This window comes from Carlito syrichta, unplaced genomic scaffold (assembly GCF_000164805.1).
Source record: "Carlito syrichta isolate Samal-C Ts95f unplaced genomic scaffold, Tarsius_syrichta-2.0.1 Scaffold308837, whole genome shotgun sequence".
Classification (NCBI taxonomy): domain Eukaryota; kingdom Metazoa; phylum Chordata; class Mammalia; order Primates; family Tarsiidae; genus Carlito; species Carlito syrichta.
In genome coordinates, this window is record NW_007252933.1 from 657,299 (window position 1) to 678,210 (window position 20,912).

At 40.9% G+C, this 20,912-nt stretch overlaps 1 protein-coding gene and 1 pseudogene across 1 annotated transcript in view; one reads left to right on the forward strand and one right to left on the reverse strand.

The window, feature by feature from the left end:
* Window positions 1-15,053, reverse strand: part of VWA3B (von Willebrand factor A domain containing 3B) — a 195,941-nt gene extending 180,888 nt beyond the window's left edge. Inside the window, 5 exon segments of the mRNA XM_021716551.1 lie at window positions 1,283-1,452; window positions 9,005-9,164; window positions 10,652-10,902; window positions 13,081-13,175; window positions 15,023-15,053. Coding sequence (XP_021572226.1) covers window positions 1,283-1,452; window positions 9,005-9,164; window positions 10,652-10,902; window positions 13,081-13,175; window positions 15,023-15,053 — 707 coding nt within the window.
* LOC103268476 lies at window positions 6,482-6,907 on the forward strand (annotated as a pseudogene).
* Window positions 15,054-20,912: the final 5,859 nt, after the last annotated feature.

Consider the following 20,912-nt stretch of genomic DNA (forward strand, 5'->3'; position numbering starts at 1 on the left):
CGGGAGTGGCCACTGCACTCCAGTCTGGGCGACAGAGTGAGACTCCAACTCAAAACAACAGCAACAAAAAAAAACAAAACAAAAAAACAAACGAGTGCTCTGTGAGGACATAATACCCATTTCAGACAGGCTAACTTAGGAAGGGACTTTGAAATTATTCTTGTAACCACAGAAGTAGCTGGTCTTTCTCCACAAGGTATTTAAACTTGCACATACACACAGACCAAGGGAGGGGCATAGGTTTTAAAATGTAGGCTTTATTATTATTATTCAGGTACCGAAAGATCAGAAGATTATTGCCATTGAAAAAATAGTTTGTTACAGTTCCTGCTATGGGCTGAATTGTATCCTTCTCACTTTCCCCAAAACAATTCATATGTTGAAGTATTAATTCCCTGTGTGACTGTATTTGGAGTCAGAGCCTATAAGGAGATAAATTAAAAGAGGTCATAAGGGTAAAGCCCTACTCGAAGAGGATTAGTGACTCTATGAAAAGAGGAAGAAACACCAGAGAGCCCAATCTCTCCCCCCCACCACCATGTGAGGACACTATGAAGAGACAGCTGCCTACAAGGCAGGAAAGGCCCTCAGCAAAACCATACTGACCTTGATCTTATACTTCCCAGTCTCTAGAAGTGTAAGAAATAAATGCCTATGGTTTAAGCCACCTAGCCTGTGGTAATTTATTATGGCGGCCCCAGCAGCCTAGTATAGTTCCAAGAGGAGGAGCATGCCAAGCCATGCAGGGTTACACAGGGAAGCATCAGGGCCAACCAGGAAGCAGAGGGAATGAGATAAAAAGGTGGATGAGAATAAGTATTGTGATTTCCAAGGGAAGGAACAGGCAAGGGAAGGTAAGGAGGCTTAGAATTGGCTAATTTGAATAATTTCAGTGAGCTCTGGAGTAGGAGCTGTCCCAAGTTGTCTGGTACCTGGCCCTGGGTGATTAGGGTAGAGGACAGCGGTCCTGAGTGTGACAACCTGGATTGGTTGGTTTGCATATGATTGTGCATCCCATTGAGTCACTTACTGACTCTAGGAATTGGCTAGCCTGGACCAGCAAGGCCCCAAGATATCAAGAAATCAGAATTACAGAAAATAAAAAGGCATGATGAATATAGGATTGAAAAGAAAAGGTGCATAGAGACTAAAGACTACGCTGGAAAGAGGGTACAAACACAATAGATCGGTTAAGAAGACACAAAGAATCCAAGACTTCCTGCTGATCCTGTGTAAGCAGGCAGCCCACTTGCTGTCACTCAAGAGCACATTTTCTGCCTACCTGCTGTGGGTCTTGGCACTCAGGTGCTTTAGAAAAGTTATAGTGCCTTCTCCTCTGGCATTGAAGGACACTGTGTAGACTGGATATGGGATCTCCATAGCCCTCTGGAGGAGAATCTCCTTGGATTCTTCAGGAATATCCCCCACCACAAAGTAGTAAATGGATTCAATCTGCAAAACAGTGATAAGAATGATTGATCTTCCTGTCATGCCCTAGCCTTGTGCTGGACCCATTGGCAACGCACTTTCTATAAAACTATCTCTTGAAAAACAAAAAGAAGAAGGTACAGGGAAAGCAGCAAGAAGAGCAGTACTGCTCAGTGTTTTGGAAGGATATCAGGGTCAAAGTCAAGAAGTGAGATATTGAAGATCTGGTGCTGAAAACTCTGTTGGCAGTGGCTACAGTCTTGAGTATTGCATGAGAAGAATATAGTTGGCAGATATGGCAAACAGTTTCCCCTGAGCTCACGGATACAATACACAGGTTAGGAGAGGCTATTTTCAAGTCAAGAAATGAAAGAGATATTGGCACAGCCACTGTAAACAGGAAGCTTTTTAGCTATTTCCCATGATGGTACCAGAATTCTACAATGCAAACTCACATCTCCTTAGTCTGTGGCAGAATGTGGAAAGGAAGACACATGACCAGTTGGTTTATCCTCTGGCCTCATCTCGTCAGAGACTCACATCCTGGAGAAATGGTCAGGGACCAAGTCCTACACAGCCAGGACCTAGCCCATGACCATTTCTCCCTACTGGACCTTGCCTTTCTCTGCCATACCAGAACATAAGAATGGGAAAACGAGCAATCCCTCACGAGCGCACGCACACACACACACACACGCACACACAAACACACAATCTCAAACCAGTGATTCTGGGAGATGCACACCTCACCCAGGTAGCAAACGATCCCAAAGAAGTGCTTCTTGCTGAATTTAGAAAGCTAGAAAACTCACCCAAGAGGGCCCCTGTGGCAACTGTCACTCCCACCCTTACCTCAACCCCACCACTCTTGTTCTTTCCTAGTATTGTGTTTCTGGGGTGTTTATCTCCCCTGCCACGAATGAGCTCTGTAACCTCGGGTGAATGCTCTGACTTCAGTTTTTCACTTGTAAAAAGAGGGAGAATGCGGTTTATTCTTCATGAGTGAGTTTAAGCAAAATGACTTTCACTTATGTGTGTGTATTTATATAAATCTCAGAAAGCAATAAGAACAAGGAGAGCCAGGAATACATATCCTCTTAGCCTGCCCCTAAAAATGTCCTGATATATTGTGTCCACAGATGACTGGGGAAGAAACCCCAGCAAATGTGTTTTAGTGAATAAATAGATGTCATTATCCCTTTAGGATTCATGACCCTCTTCTTGTTCTGATGCCAAACCCCCATGAACTGAAGATAGTCAATAAATGACTCTACCTCAATGTCAAACCTGGGCTTTAAATTCACCTGGCTGAGAAGAGGGTGGCCTCATAGTTGGTTCCCAGTTGATTAGGGTGTTTTGCCTGCAGCAGACAGGGCAGGCTGTGTGCCTAAGAAGGAAGATGGGGGTGGGGGTGAGGACCCAGGCTTGAATTAGAAGACCAGAGGGAGAGCTGAGACAGGCTACTCAGCAACACCCCTTCTGCCCCCTCCTCAGGTCTCTCTGTCTCAGACCTTTCAACATCAACTCTCTGGTTTTATTTTTTTAACTATATTTACTATAAATACATGGGGCACAAGTCAGGATTTAGTTGGGAGGTGAGACTGAGGAATGCTGTAAATTTATTTCAGTCAGTAACCTGGAAGGTGGAAGAAACATGGAAAGAAGGAAGAAACAATGTTTTCCAGATTACTTATTAGGCAACTTATTAGGCTTATTAGGCAACTAACATTGTTCTTCCAGCAAATGTGTTCTATTCCATTCCTTTCCCGGTGTTGTATATGACCTTGTGTAAGACATATTTAAAAGGTTCCACTTAGCTGCACTGTTACTTGTTAGAATTTCCCAGATGCATCAGTACCCAGGTTTAGCATGGGGACAAGCTTATCCTGTCACAAAGATCTAAAATGACACATGGTCCAAGACAGTGGAGCAGACACAGTGTATTTTCTAGGTCTTGTTAGCTCAATGGGGAGGTGAGGACATTCATCTCCAGGTGATCTGTCAGCAGTGCCTGACACACCTCCTTCGCTGTGACACATCATGTAATCTCAACTCCTTTGCTCTGGCAATAACCCAAGGACCTGGAATCCATGTGAAGAAATGTTTTTCCCTTGAGATTTCATCAAACTAGAAATTGCTATAACCAAAAGTGAGTCAGGATTTCCTTTCCTTTACTAAGGCTATGGAATTATTCACTATTCATTAAGTTCACTACTCGGCTTCTTAATTGCAAATGTTTTCAGTCACCTCTCAGTTATCTGTGTTACAGATTGCCTGGTACAAGCTTTACATTGAGACCACCTATCCCCCCACCTCCTGCACACTGCCTTTCTGTTTACATAATGACATTTAGAAAAACAGAGAAGATGGTAAATATGCTACCTGTTCCCATCTTCTTCTAAATTGGCAAAATGCCTCTTAAAGTAGAGCAGCTTTAGGGTTAGTGGCTCTTTGAGATGATAAGCTGAAAGGAATTATTCCATCCCATACTCACAACAGTCCTGTGGAGTATGAATTATTGTTATCATGCCCAGTTTACAGAAGAAGAAACTGAGACTTGGAAAGGATAATTGATTTGATCTTGGAGCTAGAAAGCCTAGGCTGCCTGACCCCATGAGTTTCCACCCTTGCTGTCCACTGCCATGAGATGGATTTGAGTCCCAGAGATGAATGTGAGTCCGCAAGCTGGGAAAGCAAGATCATGGCACGAAGAAGGTGGCCACAGACAGATACTGTTTTCACCTCCACGGCTCTCTCATCACCCAAGGGTTCAGACTCCTACCCCCTGGCATCAACTCCACTGAGTAAAAGTGGGGCACAGGAGATTGTATGGCTTAAGAGAGTTATCCCCATGAGAATCCACATCCTTAGCAAGTATCTGACTCTTTGAGGGCAAGGGCCAGTCTTGAGGATGAGTAGCCACACCCAGACCAGGAGTAGCCTTCTCATTCGCCAGCGTTTCCCTACGGGCTGATTGACACTAGATTTGATTTAAAAAGAAAAAAAAAAGACACACAGGTTCCATTCAGCTTCTTGAGAGTCAAAAGCTCTTGCCACTTCATAGTGCACAAAGTAATATGGGCCCTTCATGTTTGAAATGTCTGATCTTATCTGGGCCATTCATTCTGCAGCTTCATGTGGTAACCTGCATTCTCCCCCACCAAGGAGTCCTTGACATCTTCCTGGCTGCAGCTTTGAGGAGAAAAAGAAACAGAGACTGGGAATGCCTCCTCCTACTGATTTCCCTCTGCTCTGGCTCTCGAACCTGTGTTCTCCCCAAGGCCTCTAGGTATAAAAATCTCCACTCTTCAAGGAGTAGAAAGTCAGCCAGAACAGCAGTGAGAGATCTAGCAAAATAGTGTCTTGTTCTTCATGCAACTTTGAACTCCAGCGTTTTTGGCCAACTCAGGACCTTGGATGTAACCTCCAAATCCCCTGTACCTGTGGCAGCCCTCTCCTGGTTTGGCCCACTTGATCTTCTTATTCCCTCTATTGTGGTGACCATTCCCCACTACTTCATGTCTCAGATCCCTCCTAAGATCCTTGACACAGACATCCTGGTCACCCAGGCTTCAGAGTCCCAGTCCCCACCCAGCATCCCCACTATAGTCCTACAAGGCTCAGCAAACTCACCTGCCTGGTCTCACCCAGACCACCTCCCTTCAATTCAAAAAAATTAAAATCTGTGCCATGGGTTGGGGAGAGGAATCTCTTGGGCCCACATCTAGCCCCCAAACTCAAGAATGGCAACATTATTTCCTTTCCATTCCTTCGGTGTTCAGCAAACATTAATAGACCCCTTGTTAAGCATCAGAAATGCAAAAATGAAGATTTGGTGCCCGTCTGAATCACTATAAAGAAATAAATGAACTGCCAGGTTCATGGGTTGATGTGGTCAGGACCCCAGCTAACAGTCAGGCTCCGTATGGAATCATGTGTGTCTGTCTTTAATTCACTCACTTGACATCCCAGTGAATATGATTAAAAGAAACAAAAACTAAAGAGATATATGCCTACAGGTGGATGGAAAAGAGGTCTAGAGAACAAAAACAGAAATACAGGTGTCTTTGGCAGGTGGCCATGTTCTGGAAGGCAAGCAAAGTTCTGCTGTGAGCCTTCTTAGGCAGCTTAGAACCACACCACCCCTCCTAGTAAGACCCGGGGAGCTAATAACCTCCAAAAGACATATGTCCTGGACCAGAGCTACTGAAGAGCAGAGATCTTGTGCTGGTCAACACACCTGGGCTCTAGAAAGCCAACACTTCTCAACCACAGACACTTCCTCAGTACCCACATGCTGCCCTTCCCATGAACCAGGTTCTGTTTCAGAGGATATGATAGCAACACTTCCATCCATAGTGATCTTCAAGTACAGCCAGGATTTAAACAGATCCCACACCCTGCCCGGGTTCCCCTTAGACTCAAAGACTCACCTCTGGCATCTCTCGCTGTTCAGTCTTCCTGGCACACCTTGGTTACAAAGCCTGGCACGGGAGGAGGCCAGCAGCCTCTGGGCGTCCTCCTTCACCATAACTAAGCATATCACTCAACCCTTTCTCATAAGGACCTGATGCAAAAACTGGACTTGTGTGTTAACTTTTGGACACGAGACAATACCCACTTTCTGGGTTTTTCTCAAGACCCACTCATGGAGGGAGATGCTTACCCAAAGCAGATTATCATCAGTAGGAAAAGTCTGGATGTTATATTTACTGTTAAAAATGTCTTAAGTCTTCAATCTCTTCTCTTCATATCAACTGTAGCTATCTGGATGAATCTGGAACTCACTGGTGTGAATATGAGGGACACAGAGCAGAGGACCAGGCCTTATGGGAATCCATTCACACTCCCCAACACACACTTGCGCGCACACACACACACACACACACACACACACACACACACACATGCTTTCTTCTTTTTTTAGGTCTCATAAAACATAGGGTATGGTATTTTAATATACGAGGCAGTTGCATTTACTAGAATGTTCCTTGGGAACACCCCTGGACAGAGACTATAGGTGGAGGGACAAAGCAGTCTGGGTGTGCTTTGCATGTGCTGCACTATACAGGCTCTTCTCAAGAGCATTCAGGAGAGGGCTGCATGTCCTCGGCTTGTCGGTGCTATTGTGTTGGGGGTTCTGAAGAAGACCACTGGCCTCGTGGGATTGGCTGTGTGTGACACTCCACTCGAGAGGCTAAGAATATTGTACACAACAATTCTTGATGTTCTTGAGCAAACCCCTAAAAATGCCGCCTATAGAAAGTATACAGAACAGACTACAAATGAGAAGCTGGCTATGGTTAAAGCAGAACCAGATGTTAAGAAATTAGAAGACCAACTTCAGGGTGGCCAAATAGAAGAGGGGATTCTTCAGGCTGAAAATGAACTAAGTCTGGCGAGAAAAATGATGCAATGGAAACCTTGGGAGCTGTTAGTGGCAGAGCCACCTGCCAGTTAATGGAAATAGCCAATATAATCATTAAATGACTTTTGATGGGAAACTGATGTCATGAAATATTCTGTTATATTAAAAGTGTGTCCATATTATTGACATCTTATAATTAAGAAAACTGAGAGAATATATTTAGGGGACTTGTTAAAATTAGTGATGATGGCAGTAGGGTCTTGTAATCAGTTTTTGACTTGTAAAGTGTTCACACAAATGACTTCAAAGATGTGGTTTCTTTGAGCAGAGAGGTTGTGAGGTGATTTGAAAATGAATTAGAAAAATCCCTATAGATTTTCAAGGCAGAGGCTATCACCAAAAGTTTCTTCAGTAGTATCTTCAATACGCATTTAATTTTTAAAATTATTCTGACAAGAGAAGAGACCCTTAATTATTATTGTCTAAACAAATTTATAGGTCACTGTTTGAGGTAATTAGTAAGAGGGAATATTTTTCAATGTGATAAAATAGCAAAAGTAACTGGTGATAAAACTTGAAACTGTGGTTAACCTCCTTGGCTGTGATCTTATGTATATAAGATAAAATTTAAATATATAATTATATACTGATTACAAAATCCACTAAAAAATACCATTTTACTAAAAGAAAGAGCGTTCAGGTTACATTTGATGACCAGTGTCTGGGAGCATCTTTCTTGGTTCTCTTCCATAGGACACCTAAAACTCACTGAATTGTTCCTTATTTCCTGGGCTGGCAATGAACTTCAGAAAAAGGAGAGGCACAAGTCAGACGGAACTGAAACAGAAAAGCAAAGTCACAGAGAGATCTTGCAGTCACATCAGGTGGCCAGGGTCAGCTAGGACCACAATTGCCAAGTTCGCAGACAAAAAGAGCAACCATGAACACACACACATGCACACATGCCCAACAGCCTGTGAAATGTTTCATTTCTTGGCTGCTCATTAAGGTGTCCAAACACATGAAATGTTACAGATGTTGAAACAAACTTAAAAGGCCAAAGAACAAAGCAGTTTGTATCTGGTTCTTCCTTAATGGAAAACATTTGTTCCTTAGGCTTCAGGAGGAAAAACAATGTGTTTCCAATTTCAAGCCCTCACCCTCTGGATTGATACAGGCCAGTAACATTAGGAGCTATCTTTCAAGGTGCCAGCATTTGGCCTCTTTCTCTAAGAAAGCAGTTCTGAATGCAGCTGGGTAAACCTTGAACCCTACAGAAACCCCAAACTTTCAGAGTGGAGGAAGCAAGTATTAAGAATCTGCATTCCCAAGGCAAGTAGACCTGCCCTCACCCCGGGAGTTGAGTCTGGCCGAAGGACCTCATCCATACCCAGAGTTCGTTCCCACTAGCTTGCCACAGCCCCTAACAGTCCCATCACTAGGGTCACTCACAGAGACACAGATCCAGTCGCTGAAAGAGACATAAAACACCACCATTCAATCACTTTTCCCAGGTAAAGCTTTATCTCCAAAAAGTCTCTATCAAAATGCATATCTCAGCATGATAGCATCCCAAAATGGATGGACTCATCAGCTTGGATATACTTCACCTTGGAAAGTGCAAAGAACTAGGAAAGATTCAGAGCATGGATGCTGAGGCAACCTTATTCTCTCACCCTCAGGGTTCTATGAGGAGTCTTCTAACCTGTCTCTCCTCTCCATAAGAGATGGAATGACTACTCTAACTGGCAGGAGGGCAAGAGTGGAATGAACACATCAGAGATGCACAACTATGACCTCACTCCCTGTTCTTTCCCGATACTCAGTGGATGTGAGTAGCACTTGGCCTTCCTGGCACTGGCTAAATGAGTGTCTTCCCTGAGGCCTCGATCACCCCATAGATGGAGCCTAGCCAGGCTCAAGGGACAGGTATTCTGAGTCTTACTTTGGTTGATCCAGCTCTGAAGTCACCAAAGTCGCTATTTTGATCCCCATCTGGGGCCTGTACCCTATTTCTCAATTGGTTCCAAATTCAGAGGTGAACTGGATTACGACTCACAGAGTTTTTAACATCAAGATGGGATTTCTGTGGGATGCTGTGGAGAAGGGCCCGAGATCAGCTGAAGGGAAGTGTGAAGACACTGAGTGTGAAGAGCTAAGCTTGAAGCCACCTTTGTGACCCAGGGCCAGTCACGATCACACACTTACAGTTGGGTCTTTCCCAGCTTCCAGCAGAGCTTCAAGACGGCTAACTTCGCTTACAGTGGGTTCAAAAGTCAGTTCCTCAACCCAGCTGATGGCAGTGGTTATGGATTGTTTGGTCACACGAGTAGCATTTTCCTGCCATTTCACAGGCTCTTGAGAAACCCTGAAAGGACACACATAGAGTTGTCACTGAACCCTGCTACTGGGCCTCATCGCCATGAGCATCAAACCACCTAACATCCATTTCCAGAGCTGAGAAAGAAGAGATCTCAGCCCTCAAGCTACTGATAAAATGGGCAAGCTGTTTAAGGCGGGTTCCCAAAGTACCATGACCTTCCATAAGCTGTACTGACTAGAAAAAACAATGTTTACATGAGAAAAACCTTATACGTAAGTATTTAAAGTGCTTCAAAGAATATGAGAGAAGTTATTTTCATAAATAGACAGTTATATGTAACTATCTTTCATTAATAGCAAATTTATAAGAATTTGTAGTATTAAGATTTGCAAATCTCCAGCAATTTTATTACTCAAAAATTTTATTTCTAATTCTTTGACAGCATTGTTTTCATTGTTCTGAAAGATTTCCATCAGTTACCTTTTTAGGGAGCAAAAATCATATTGTTTTGAGTTCAGTAGAGCATTAGTGGTTTAAAACCTGAGACAATATGGTTAAACCATTTAATCTGAGCTTGGAAATGACTGATGGAAACCTCCAAATCCACAAAAGAAGAGCCATTTGAATTTGTCTCTGTGTTTATAACTGCAAATAAATTGGCCTGATTGCCCCCCATAGTCCACCTCCAGAGGCAGATCTGGCTCACACTGTGGCCCTGTGTGGCTTCCCTGGGTAGAGAATTTGGCTGGGTGGCATATATGTTATAGCAAACATTTCTAGGAAAGCAAAAGCTTTGCAGACTCAAGCACTTAATTTCTTTAACAATATATCTGTGTCAGAAAGAGGAATCTGGGAAAGAACAGAATTAGGCATCATCCCCAAAGATATTCTCTATTTAGCAGAAAATATTTTATTTAAAAAAGAAAAACTCAAGTAGGCCTCCCATCCCTGCATTATCCAGATGTTTCTTGTCAGGGAGGTGCAACCACTGTTCCAGATGAGAAGTTAGGACTGAGGTCCAAATTTTCTTGAATCCAAGAATCCATAAATAATTGATTGTGAAAACTCTGAATACGGGAAATTCTGTAAAACCAGCCACCTGTTGTTCTGGTTGAAGGGGTCAACTTACAGAGGAGGTCAGCTTGAGTTGTCAACTCAGTCTGGAGAAACAGTGAAATCTATGACCTTTGAATTCATTACCCAAGCTAAAATCTAATATGAGTGAAGAGATTTATGGCCTTAAATATATACTCGACATAATTCATATTCAAATATTTCTAACCTTCCCATGCATTGAAGTATGTTCCTAAATCTCTTTTCATGTGAAAGCTAAGATGCCCTGTGCAAAGCCGATAAAATTTTCCTAAGATTTATTCATTGTGGATGTTCTGCTGAAACTGTATACTCTAGGAAATAAGATAACACCTCTCCCTCACCACAGAGCTAGCTATGTTAGCTATGCTACTTAACTCCAAATAGGTACAAATTACTATGAAGTTTCACTGCAAGTCTCTCTTCCTATGGGAACTCACCGTATGATATTGAACTTGGTTATATGAGCCACCTGCTCCTGGAGGACCATTATTAGAGCATCTCGGCACAGATCAAGCTCCCCCTCCAGTATGCCGCCAAAATCCAGCACTATGGTGACACACTGTTCCAAGATGACACCAAAAATCTGCCTGCTTTTGCTGGTGAGCCAGTCCATCCGCTGCTTGTAGCTCTCCACAGCTTGTGTTAAGTGTTCCACAAACTGATAGATCAGTTCTGATTTAGCTGTCAGCTTGATGAAAATTTAAAATAAAAGACAAAAAACAATAAAACAGCACCAAAATAAGTCATCTGAACCACACTGCTGCCATCAAGAACTGTGCACTAATAACAACGTTGCAAGTGATCTTCTAAACCCAGCAGAATCCAGGAGACAGTGTTCCTATCTTTCAACTGAAAGACGCTTGGATGATTTCCCACAGTAGAAAAGATGATGATGTGATCTATTCAAAATGCAGTCCTCTTAAAAAAAAAAAAAAAAAAAAAGGTTCCCAGATTGTGTTTTATCTTTATAGTTACAGATTACCTTTCTCAGAAAATGCCTGCCCGGGGGCACTTTTAGGTAATTAGGTAGAAGAAAAAGATCATCAAAGGTAGATGAAAAAATATGTCTCCCTAAAAAGTTTCCTAAGAACAACATGCCAAAAATATTTCTGAAAATGCCTCTGAACATGCCAGCACATCTGCCTGGCTTCCTGCAAGGAATGCCATCCCAGCTACTCATCCTTCTGCTCATGAATTTTGTCCTCTTAGCCTAAGCTCCCTGTCCCTGATCAACCATCGCTGCCACTTACACCCTTAGGAGCTGCCCCCAGGAGGTGACAGAGACTTGAGGACAATTTCTTGCATGCATGAATAAACCATTCTCTGCACAGATTAGGCAAAAGTGTGCAAGGCCTTTCAGGGCACAGGGAGGTAGAAGACAGAAATGAAATGAGAAAATGTGCCCAACTCAGTGACAAATCAAGTTTCAAAGAAGATCTGGTACTCAAAAAACAAACAAAATTTAAAACCTCCAGAATACCCCAGATGCCTCAATGGTTAAGGAAAATGTGCTTTCAGAACACATACTGAATCCCACATTTCTGTGTCTTGGCTCCTTAAACGCTCCTTTCCCCTTCCACGTGTCTCTCAAGCACATTCCACAAGCCCCAGCATCACTTCTCTGTGATTCCTAATGGCCCTTTAAGGCAGAATTCCTAACTCCCTTGCTGGAGTTCACAGCTCCTGCTATACATAAACCAGACCACAGGGCATGTGGAAGTGGGCTTAGATGGTAAAGGGGCAGACATTTAAAGAGTTCTGTATCAATTTTAATATGGTTCAGATAAAAAAATACATACTTAGTACACCAAGCTCAATGTGCCATGGATATTATTGCTTAGGATGAGGCTTAGTTTAAAAAGTAATTTAAGACAGGGCTTGGTGGCTCAGCCTATAATCCCAACACAATAGGAGGCCGAGGTGAGAGGATTGCCTGAGCCCACGGGTTTGAGAACAGCTTGGGCAACTTGGCAAGACCTCATCTCTACAATAAATCAAAAACTTAGCTGGGCGTGGCGGGGTGCATGCTTATGCTTCCAGCTACTTGGAAGGCTGAGGCTGAAGAATCGCCAGAGCCCAGTGGGTCAACGCTGGGGTGGCCGAGTGTGCCACTGCACTCCATCCGGCCTGGGTGTCGGCGTGAGACTCCAGCTCAAAAAACAAAAAAAAAGTGATTTAAACTGGGCAACCTCCTCGGGTCCCCTCCCACTGTGGAAGCTTTTCTGTCCTCTCGATAAATCCCGCTTAAAAACAAGAAATTAATTTAAACTTTGTAAACATTAGGAAATAACAGTCCCAGTAGTTCATGGATGTAGCTTGAAAACAATAATAATAAACAGAAGTGGTGGGACATATGTCTCCAACAGACTGTGAGCTCCATGTGGTGGACCAAGGGTTGCACAGAGGCTGACAAGTGGGAGCACAGAAATCAGGTGCTGTATTGCTGGGAACAAAGGACTCCACTCAGAGACGCAGCTTGCTCTCTCTCTTCTACCTGCAGATCCTGTCGCCTATTCTCAGTGCTTTTGCCATATAGTAGCAGCTTGCTCTTGGCTTTCCTTCTCTAATCTCTGTCATATTGATTTCCCCCTTATTCTCAAGGCAAAACAAATTGTTGATACGCAAAGGTTTTCATCTCTGGTCAAGAGCTTTCTGCACTAATCTCTAACAGGTCAAGCTGCGTCCCCAGCTCCTTAGCCATGACTTTCATCACTCCACCACTGTCAAAAGAAAACGCCCACCTTGATAAAGCGTTGGCTCAGCTGCATCACTGCAAAGCAACACAAGCCTTTCCCCACAGTGCACTCCCTGATGTGACCTCAGCACCAAGTCATCAGATCTGTGCATCAAGGGGACTCTGACTTACATTGTATACTCTGCCATCTTCCGCTCTGTAGATCTGTGGAAATAGGCCATCAGCATACCGAGAAGCCACAAGCCTCCCCAGAGAAGTCACATAATCTGCATTTTAAAAAGAAAAACAATCAAAACAATGCATTTCTGGGTGCAGTGGCTCATACCTGTAATCCCAGCACTTTGGGAGGTGGAGGCAAGAGGATTGCCTGAGCCCCGGAGCTCAAGACCAGCCTGGGCAACTTGGCGAGACCTCGTCTCTATAATAAATCAAAAAATTAGCCGGGTGTGGTAGTGTACACCTGTAGTTCCAGCTACTTGGAAGGCTGGGGTGGAAGGATCGCCTGAACCCAGCAGGTCGAGGCTGTGATGTGTATAAGCATGCCACTGCACTACAGCCTGTACAACAGAATGAGATTCTGACTCAAAAACGAAAACAAAAACAAAACAAAAAAACGCAATGCATTAGCAAAGCTTCTTATTTTTATTTCAAAATATTTTTCTCTGACGCTACTCAAATTACATCCCCAGCGACACCAGCAATTTGTGATACTTTTTATTCTGCTCTAAATCATGAAGAATTTCTAGGTCCTATGATAACTATAACTGTTTATGGTATGAGCAATCTTTTAATACATGAATGAAAAAGAAGAGCAGTGTTAATTTTCTGGTTTCCTCCTCATTCTTTTGTGCAGAATGAGGTTAAAATGACAACATAGAAATTGTGTTCAATTACTGAAAACTTTTATTTGGGAGTTGGACTTAGTTTTGAAAATATTAAAAATTCAACTAAGATATTACCTATTGTTCTCCCAAGTGGAGGTTCATAAATAAATCAGTGAAAGAAAGCAAGTGAGTAATAGATTCAGAACAGTCATACAGAATGTCAGAACCACAAAACTTTCTTCTCATCAGATTATATGCCCAGCTGTTCAAACATCCATTGTGCAAACTCTTACTGGGCACCTGGGATGTGCGAGGCACAGTGCTTACAGGACGGGAATACAATGTTGCCTAAAACATGTTCCTACTCCTTCATGGAACTAACGGAAGGCTACAGAGAGGCTTCAAGGACTAACTAGGACTTGGCAGGGCCGAAGATGAGATAAAGCTTCACAGAAATGTTTTTATTGTCAGGATTATTTTACTGCGGCTATTATTATTATTACTGTCACAAAGGTGAGAGACAAAGGGGGTATTCATGGTTTCTGCACTTCCTTTTCTCTGCCTCTCTAGGAAGGCAGATAACAGCCTACTGTGGAAAGGTTGAACTTTATAGCTTCCTTGGCCAGGCTTAGCTCCAAATCATAAGGGGTGATACGATTTACAAGTCTTAAAGTACAACTTTCATAATGGTAAAGAGTAAAGAATGGACACTTGAATTCCATCCGCAATAGACTTCTCAAACTCTAAAATCTCTGTTTCTAAGATTTCAGCTTCTAAGTTAACATTGATGAAGTGACTTCACATCACTGGTAGTATTCTCTGTTTACCCAAGGTATTTATCTGGAATAAGGAGAGGGAGCTGTTTTTGAGATTTGAAGGAGGTAAGTCTATGGAAGTCTTCATAAGCTTTGTTGTCAACTGAAACGCAAGTCACTGTGAATTCAGCACACAATGATGGTGGAGAAGATTGTATTGACTAATGGTCACACAGAAAACAATGCTAAATTCCGAGCAAAATATAAACACAGCTATTTAAAGTCATTAGATAGCAGTCAAGAACATGCACTGGGGAAGGGGGACACACCACATCAACAAGGGTACCTGCACAATGAATATTTGTATACCTAACCCTGAATTGTACCCTACAATTTTAAAATAAAAAATTTTTAAAAAGAACATGCAGAAATTGCAGTGGTATTCATCGTCAAAAGGAGGATATCAACAGATGAGATTTGTATTTATTTAGCAGGAGTGAGAGTTCAGAGTCTGAATCTAGCTAAGTTAACTACCTTTCAGAGTAAAAATCAGCTCTCCATTCATCAACCAATAAATGAATAAGAAAACTGTAGTATATCCATATGGCAGAACGTTATATGGCCATAAAAAGAAATGAAGTACTGAAATCTGCTCCAACATAGATAAACCTTAAAAGCATTATGCTAAGTAAAAGAAGCCAGTAACAAAAGACCACATATTATAAAAAATCTATAGAGGCAGAAAGTAGATTGCTTACAGCGCAGGGATGGGAAAGTGAAGAGCTAAGGAGTTCAAGGTGTTTTTTTGTTTTGTTTTGTTTTGTTTTTGAGGTGATGGAAACATTTTAAAGTTAACTATAGTGATGGTTGACTTATCTGTAAATATACTAAAAACCACTGAATTGTAGGCATGCAAATTATATCTTAATAAAGCTGTTATTATATATAATCAATTTTTAAAAGAATAAAACACTCATTTCTCCTAGGAAAGAGATAATAGAGTTGATCCTTGAACAACACAGTTTTAAACTGCATGGGTCTACTGATATGCAGATCTTTTTCAACCAAATGCAGATCAAAAATACAGTATTCATAGAATATGAAACCCACTTATATGGAGAGCCACCTTTTCATATACATGGGTTCTGCAGAGCTAACTGAAGGACTTGCGTATGCACAAATTTTGGTACACAAAGTTTGAGATTCTGAAACCAAGGGATATGCCATATACCAAGGGAATACTATACAACTCAAAGTCTACAACCACCCACACTATTCAGTATATGACAAAAACCAAAAAAAGAACAGACAAAAAAAAAAAGAAAAGAAAAATGCAACCAATAGTCAAAAGAAAAAACAATCAATAAAACCTACCCTGAGATAGGCCAGATATTGAAATTAGCAGAAAATGTCCTCAGCATATTTATATGATACATATTTTACATATAAGTAAATATTATAAATATTTATATATAAACATTATATATATATTGAAGAGAAAGAAAAGCATGGATACAGTAAGTGAACAAATAGGGACCTTAGCAGACGCTGAAAAAAAAAAAAAATAGGTGACTTTAGAACAATGTCTGTATGGGTTTAACAGCAGGTTGAAGGTACCAGAAAGTGTTAAGTTAAAAAATGTGTCAAGAAAAATTATGCAATCTGAATAACAAAGATAAAAAATTCTCCCAAATTAACAGAACATCAGTGACCTGTGGAACAATATCAAGATGTTTGGCATAACTATAATTGGCATCTCAGAAGAAAAGGAGAGAACAAACAGGGCACAAAAATTGATGAGAAGAAACAATGGCTGAAAATTTCCAAGATTTGGTTAAAAGCAAGCCTATAGATCCAAGCTCAGCAGCTCCTACGTAAAGTAAGTACCAAACAAAACAAACAAGGCATGCCATAGTACAAAAAATAAGACATCATGCCTGCAATCCCAGCACTTTGGGAGGCAGAAGTAGAGGATTGCCTGAGCCCAAGGGTTTGAGACCAGCCTGGGCAACGTGGCAAGATCTTGTCTCTACAATAAATCAAAAAATTAGTCAGACACGGTAGTGTGTACTTGTAGTTCCAGCTACTTGTAAGGCTGAGGTGGGAGAATCACCTGAGCCCAGCAGGTCAAGGTTGCGGTGGCTGTGAGTGTGCCACTGCACTCCAGTCTGGGTGATAGAGTGAGACTCCAACTCAAAAAAAAAAAAAAAAAAAGAATAGCACATAGCTGAAAACTAAGAATAAAAAGGGAAAAAAATCTTAAAAGCAGTCACAGAATAAAGATACATTATATACATCTTAAAGTGGGAAAATGTTATGGATTATGATTGATTTCTTAGATGAAAAATGGAGGTCAGAAAAAGCAAAGCATCAACATGATTAAAGGTCAGGGAAGAAATTTCAGCCAAAATTCTATATCCAGCAAAAATACCAGGGATGCCCAAAAATGTGTGAATACTTTTTTTATAGATTATGTTTTTTATTGAAAAAGTAATACATGCACTTCATACAAAAAGTTTGAGTACAAGAGTATAACAATGAAGCCAGTCTACCTCTGCACACACATATTTGCATATATATCTTTCTTTATCAAAAAAGAGAGTAATCCATGCACACCATTGTGAGCTTTACTTTTCAAAAATCTCAACAAGTTAAACTTGGAAATAATTTTATTTCAGCACATGTAGACCACTATTATTTCTTTAACGAACCGAATGTGATTTCAATATATGAATATATGCTATTTTATCCCATCCTCTTATAATGGACATTTAGTTTAGTCTCATTTTTTTCATTAATGCAAACAATGTTGCAATGAATACTTGTGTACATTTATACCTTTGTATACTGTACAAGTATTTTCATGATAAACATTTTCAGAAGGAAAACTATTGAGTCAAAGATAAATGCATCTTTTATACTCATAGTTATTGCAAAATTGTGTCTTTCTTTTTTTATTTAATAAATGTTTTTAATTAAATATGTGTGATACAGCTCTAGGTTAGGTATACAAATGTTCATTATGCAGGTACCCTTGGGTAGATGGTTTTAATTTACATACAATATGCCACTGAAATTTATTTAAATGCATGGTTTAAAATTATGCCCCATCATTATTTCATTTGGGGAGAAGGCTAGTTCTTCTTTTTTTTTTTTTTTTAATCAATTATCTGCATCCAATGATATAATCATGTGGTTTTTGTTTTGACACCTGTTGATGTACTTAATTACATTTATGGTTTTACGAATGTTGAGCCAACCTTGCATCCCAGGGATGAAGCCTACTTGGTCATGATGGATGATTTTTGAGATGTATTGTTGAATCTGGTTTGCTAGGATCTTGTTGAGGATTTTAGCATCTATGTTCATCAAAGATATGGCCTGTAGTTCTCTTTCTTTGTTGGATCTTTACCTGGCTTGGGTATCAATGTGATGTTGGCTTTGTAAAATGATTTGGGGAGAGTTCCATCTTTTTCAATCGCCTGGAATACCTTCAGTAGGATTGGTATCATCTCCTCCTTAAATGTCTTGTAGAATTCTGCTGGAAAGCCATCTGGACCAGGGCTTTTTTTTGTAAGTAGTTTTCTTATTACGTAGTTGATTTCCTTGATTGTTATTGGTCTATTTAGGGTCTCAGTTTCTTCTTGTTCCAACCTAGGTAGGTTGTGTGATGTCAGAAAGTCCTCCATTTCCTTAAGGTTTTCAAGTTTATTTCCATACAAGTGTACGTAGTAGTCTCCAATCATCTTTTGTATTTCTTTAGGGTCAGATGTGACTTCATCTTTTGTGTTTCTGATTGTGCTTATTTGGGTTTTTTCTCATTTTTTCTTGGTCAGTCTAGCTAGAGGACCATCAATCTTGTTTATCTTTTCGAAGAACCAGCTTTTTGTTTCATTGATTTTTTGTATTATCTTTTTGTCTTCTATGTCCTGGATTTGGGCTTTCATTTTGGTGATCTGGATTCTTCTGCTGAAATTAGGGTTTTTGTGGTCTTGCTTTTCCAACTTCCTTAGGTGGCTTGTTAGGCTGTTAATTTGTGTTCCTTCCATTTTCTTCACGTGTGTTTGTAGGGATATAAATTCCCCTCTTACTACAGCTTTTAAGGCATCCCAGAGATTTTGGTAAGATGTTTCTTCATTTTCACTTGTATCCAGGTATCTTTTGATCTCTGTTTTGATTTCATCATTGACCCAGGAGTTGTTTAGCATCATGCTGTTTAGTGTCCATGTCTTTGTGGGGTTTGGGGGGACCGTGTTGGCATCAATGTTTATTTTTATTCCACTGTGGTCCGAGAAGGTGCATGGTAGAATTTTGGTCCTTTTAAATTTGCTTATGCTTGATTTATGGCCAATTATGTGGTCGATCTTAGAATACGTTCCATGCGGTGATGAGTAGAATGTGTATTCTGTGGTCTTTGGATGGAGTGTTCTGTAGGTATCAATTAAGTCCATTTGGTCCAAAGTCACATTGAGGTTCCGGTTCTCCTTGCTGAATTTTTGTCCTGATGATCTGTCTAGGGCTGTGAGTGGGGTACTAAAGTCCCCAGTTATGATGGTGTTAGTCAATATCTTTCTTTAGTTTTCCTAGAAGTTGCTTTATGAAAGTTGGCGCACATATGTTGGGTGCATATATGCTTAGGATAGATATTCTTATTGATGGATTGAGCCTTTTATCATTATGTAGTGGCCTTCTGTATCTTTTTTGATTTTTAATAGCTTGAAGGGAATTTTGTCTGAAATTAAGATAGCTACTCCTCCTTTCTTTTGTATTCCATTCGCCTGAAAGTTTGTTTCCCATCCTCTTACTTTGAGTCTGTGGGTGTCCTTTCTAGTGAGGTGAGTCTCTTGAAGACAATAGATTGTTGCCTGATGATATTTCATCCATTTTGCCATTCTATGTCTTTTCAGTGGTGCATTTAGTCCATTCACATTTAGGCTAATAATTGAAATGCAAGAGTTGATCCCTGTCATAAGGTTCTTACAGAGTTGTTCCTGTTTGTTTGTTGTCTTTCTTTGGGTTCTGGAGTTGGCTCTTGTGTGTTTTTAATCTTTTGCCTGTACTCTAGCGAAGAATGTTGTTGTTGTTTTTCTTTTTCTTCTGTGTTCAGTACTTTCTTAAGTGTTTCTTGTAGAGGTGGTCTGGTGGCAGCATAGGTTCTTAGGGATTGGATATCTGGAAAAGATTTCAATTCTCCCTCACTAATGAAGCTTAGTTTGGCTGGGTAGGTTATTCTTGGTTGAAATTCTTTATCTTTCAGAACTTTGAAGATAGGGCTCCAGACTCTCCTAGCCTGAAGGGTTTCTGTGGATAAATCTGCTGCTATTCTAACTGGTCTTCCCTGGTAGGTAGTCTGGCCTTTTTCTCTTGCTGCCTTTAGGATTTTTTCTTTTATAGCTACTTTGTTTAGGTGAATTATTATGTGTCTGGGAGTTGGTCTTCTCATTTGTTGTCTTGCAGGGGTTCTCTGAATCTCTTGTGTTTGAATTTTTTCATCCTTGATCAGATGAGGGAAGTTTTCTTGAATGATTTCATGAAATGTTTGTTCCAGTGTGGCTTCTGTTTCTCTCTCTGCCTCAGGAAGCCAATTACTCTTAGGTTTGGTCTCTTGAAGTGATCATTCATCTCTTGCAGGTTTTGTTCTGTCTTTTTGAGCTTCTTTTCTATGCTTTTGACAGTTTGGGTTAGTTCTGTTTTTTGGTCTTCGAGCTCTGAGATTCTTTCTTCTGCTTGGCTAATTCTGCTTTCCATGCTTATTAGTTTGTTATTTATTTCCATCACAGTATTCTTTACTGCTGCTATTTCTGACATCAGCTCCTTCCTATTTTCCTCTTGTCACTCCTCATTTTTTAAATTCTCTCTATTAATGTCTTGATGTCTGGGTTTGTTGCATGTGACCAGTCATTCTGGGGGCTCTTCATTGTTTGTGTTCCAGAATCTGTTTTCTCAGTGTCTGATCTCCCAGGGGTCTGTGTAAGACCTATATTCTTCTTTTGGTTTTTCTTCATTTGTGCGGTTTTTCCCCCCTCCCTGCTTTTTCCTTCCCTCCATGTCACCATCTTCTTTAATTCTGTTATTCAGGGGTAGAGGGATTGGTTTTACTTCTGTTTGTTCAATCTCCTATTCTTTATGTATGTCCTCTTACTTTGTTCAATTCTGGAGTCGCACTGTAGGTTGGGGGTGGTCCTTTTTGCAGTTTTGAGATTTACTTAAGGGGGGAGCTGTGATACAAAATCTATCTGCAGGTCCTGGTATTCGCTGATTATCCAGGTGTATGGATAATCTAAGACCCACTTTCCACTGCCTTGGAATCTGTCCGTGCAGTGGGGCTGTAGGTTTACTCCCTGAAATAAAATGTGGCTAGCAGAGGGAAGAGAATGAAGCAGACAGTGGGTTGAAGAGGGGGGTGGAGAGATAGAGGAGTGAA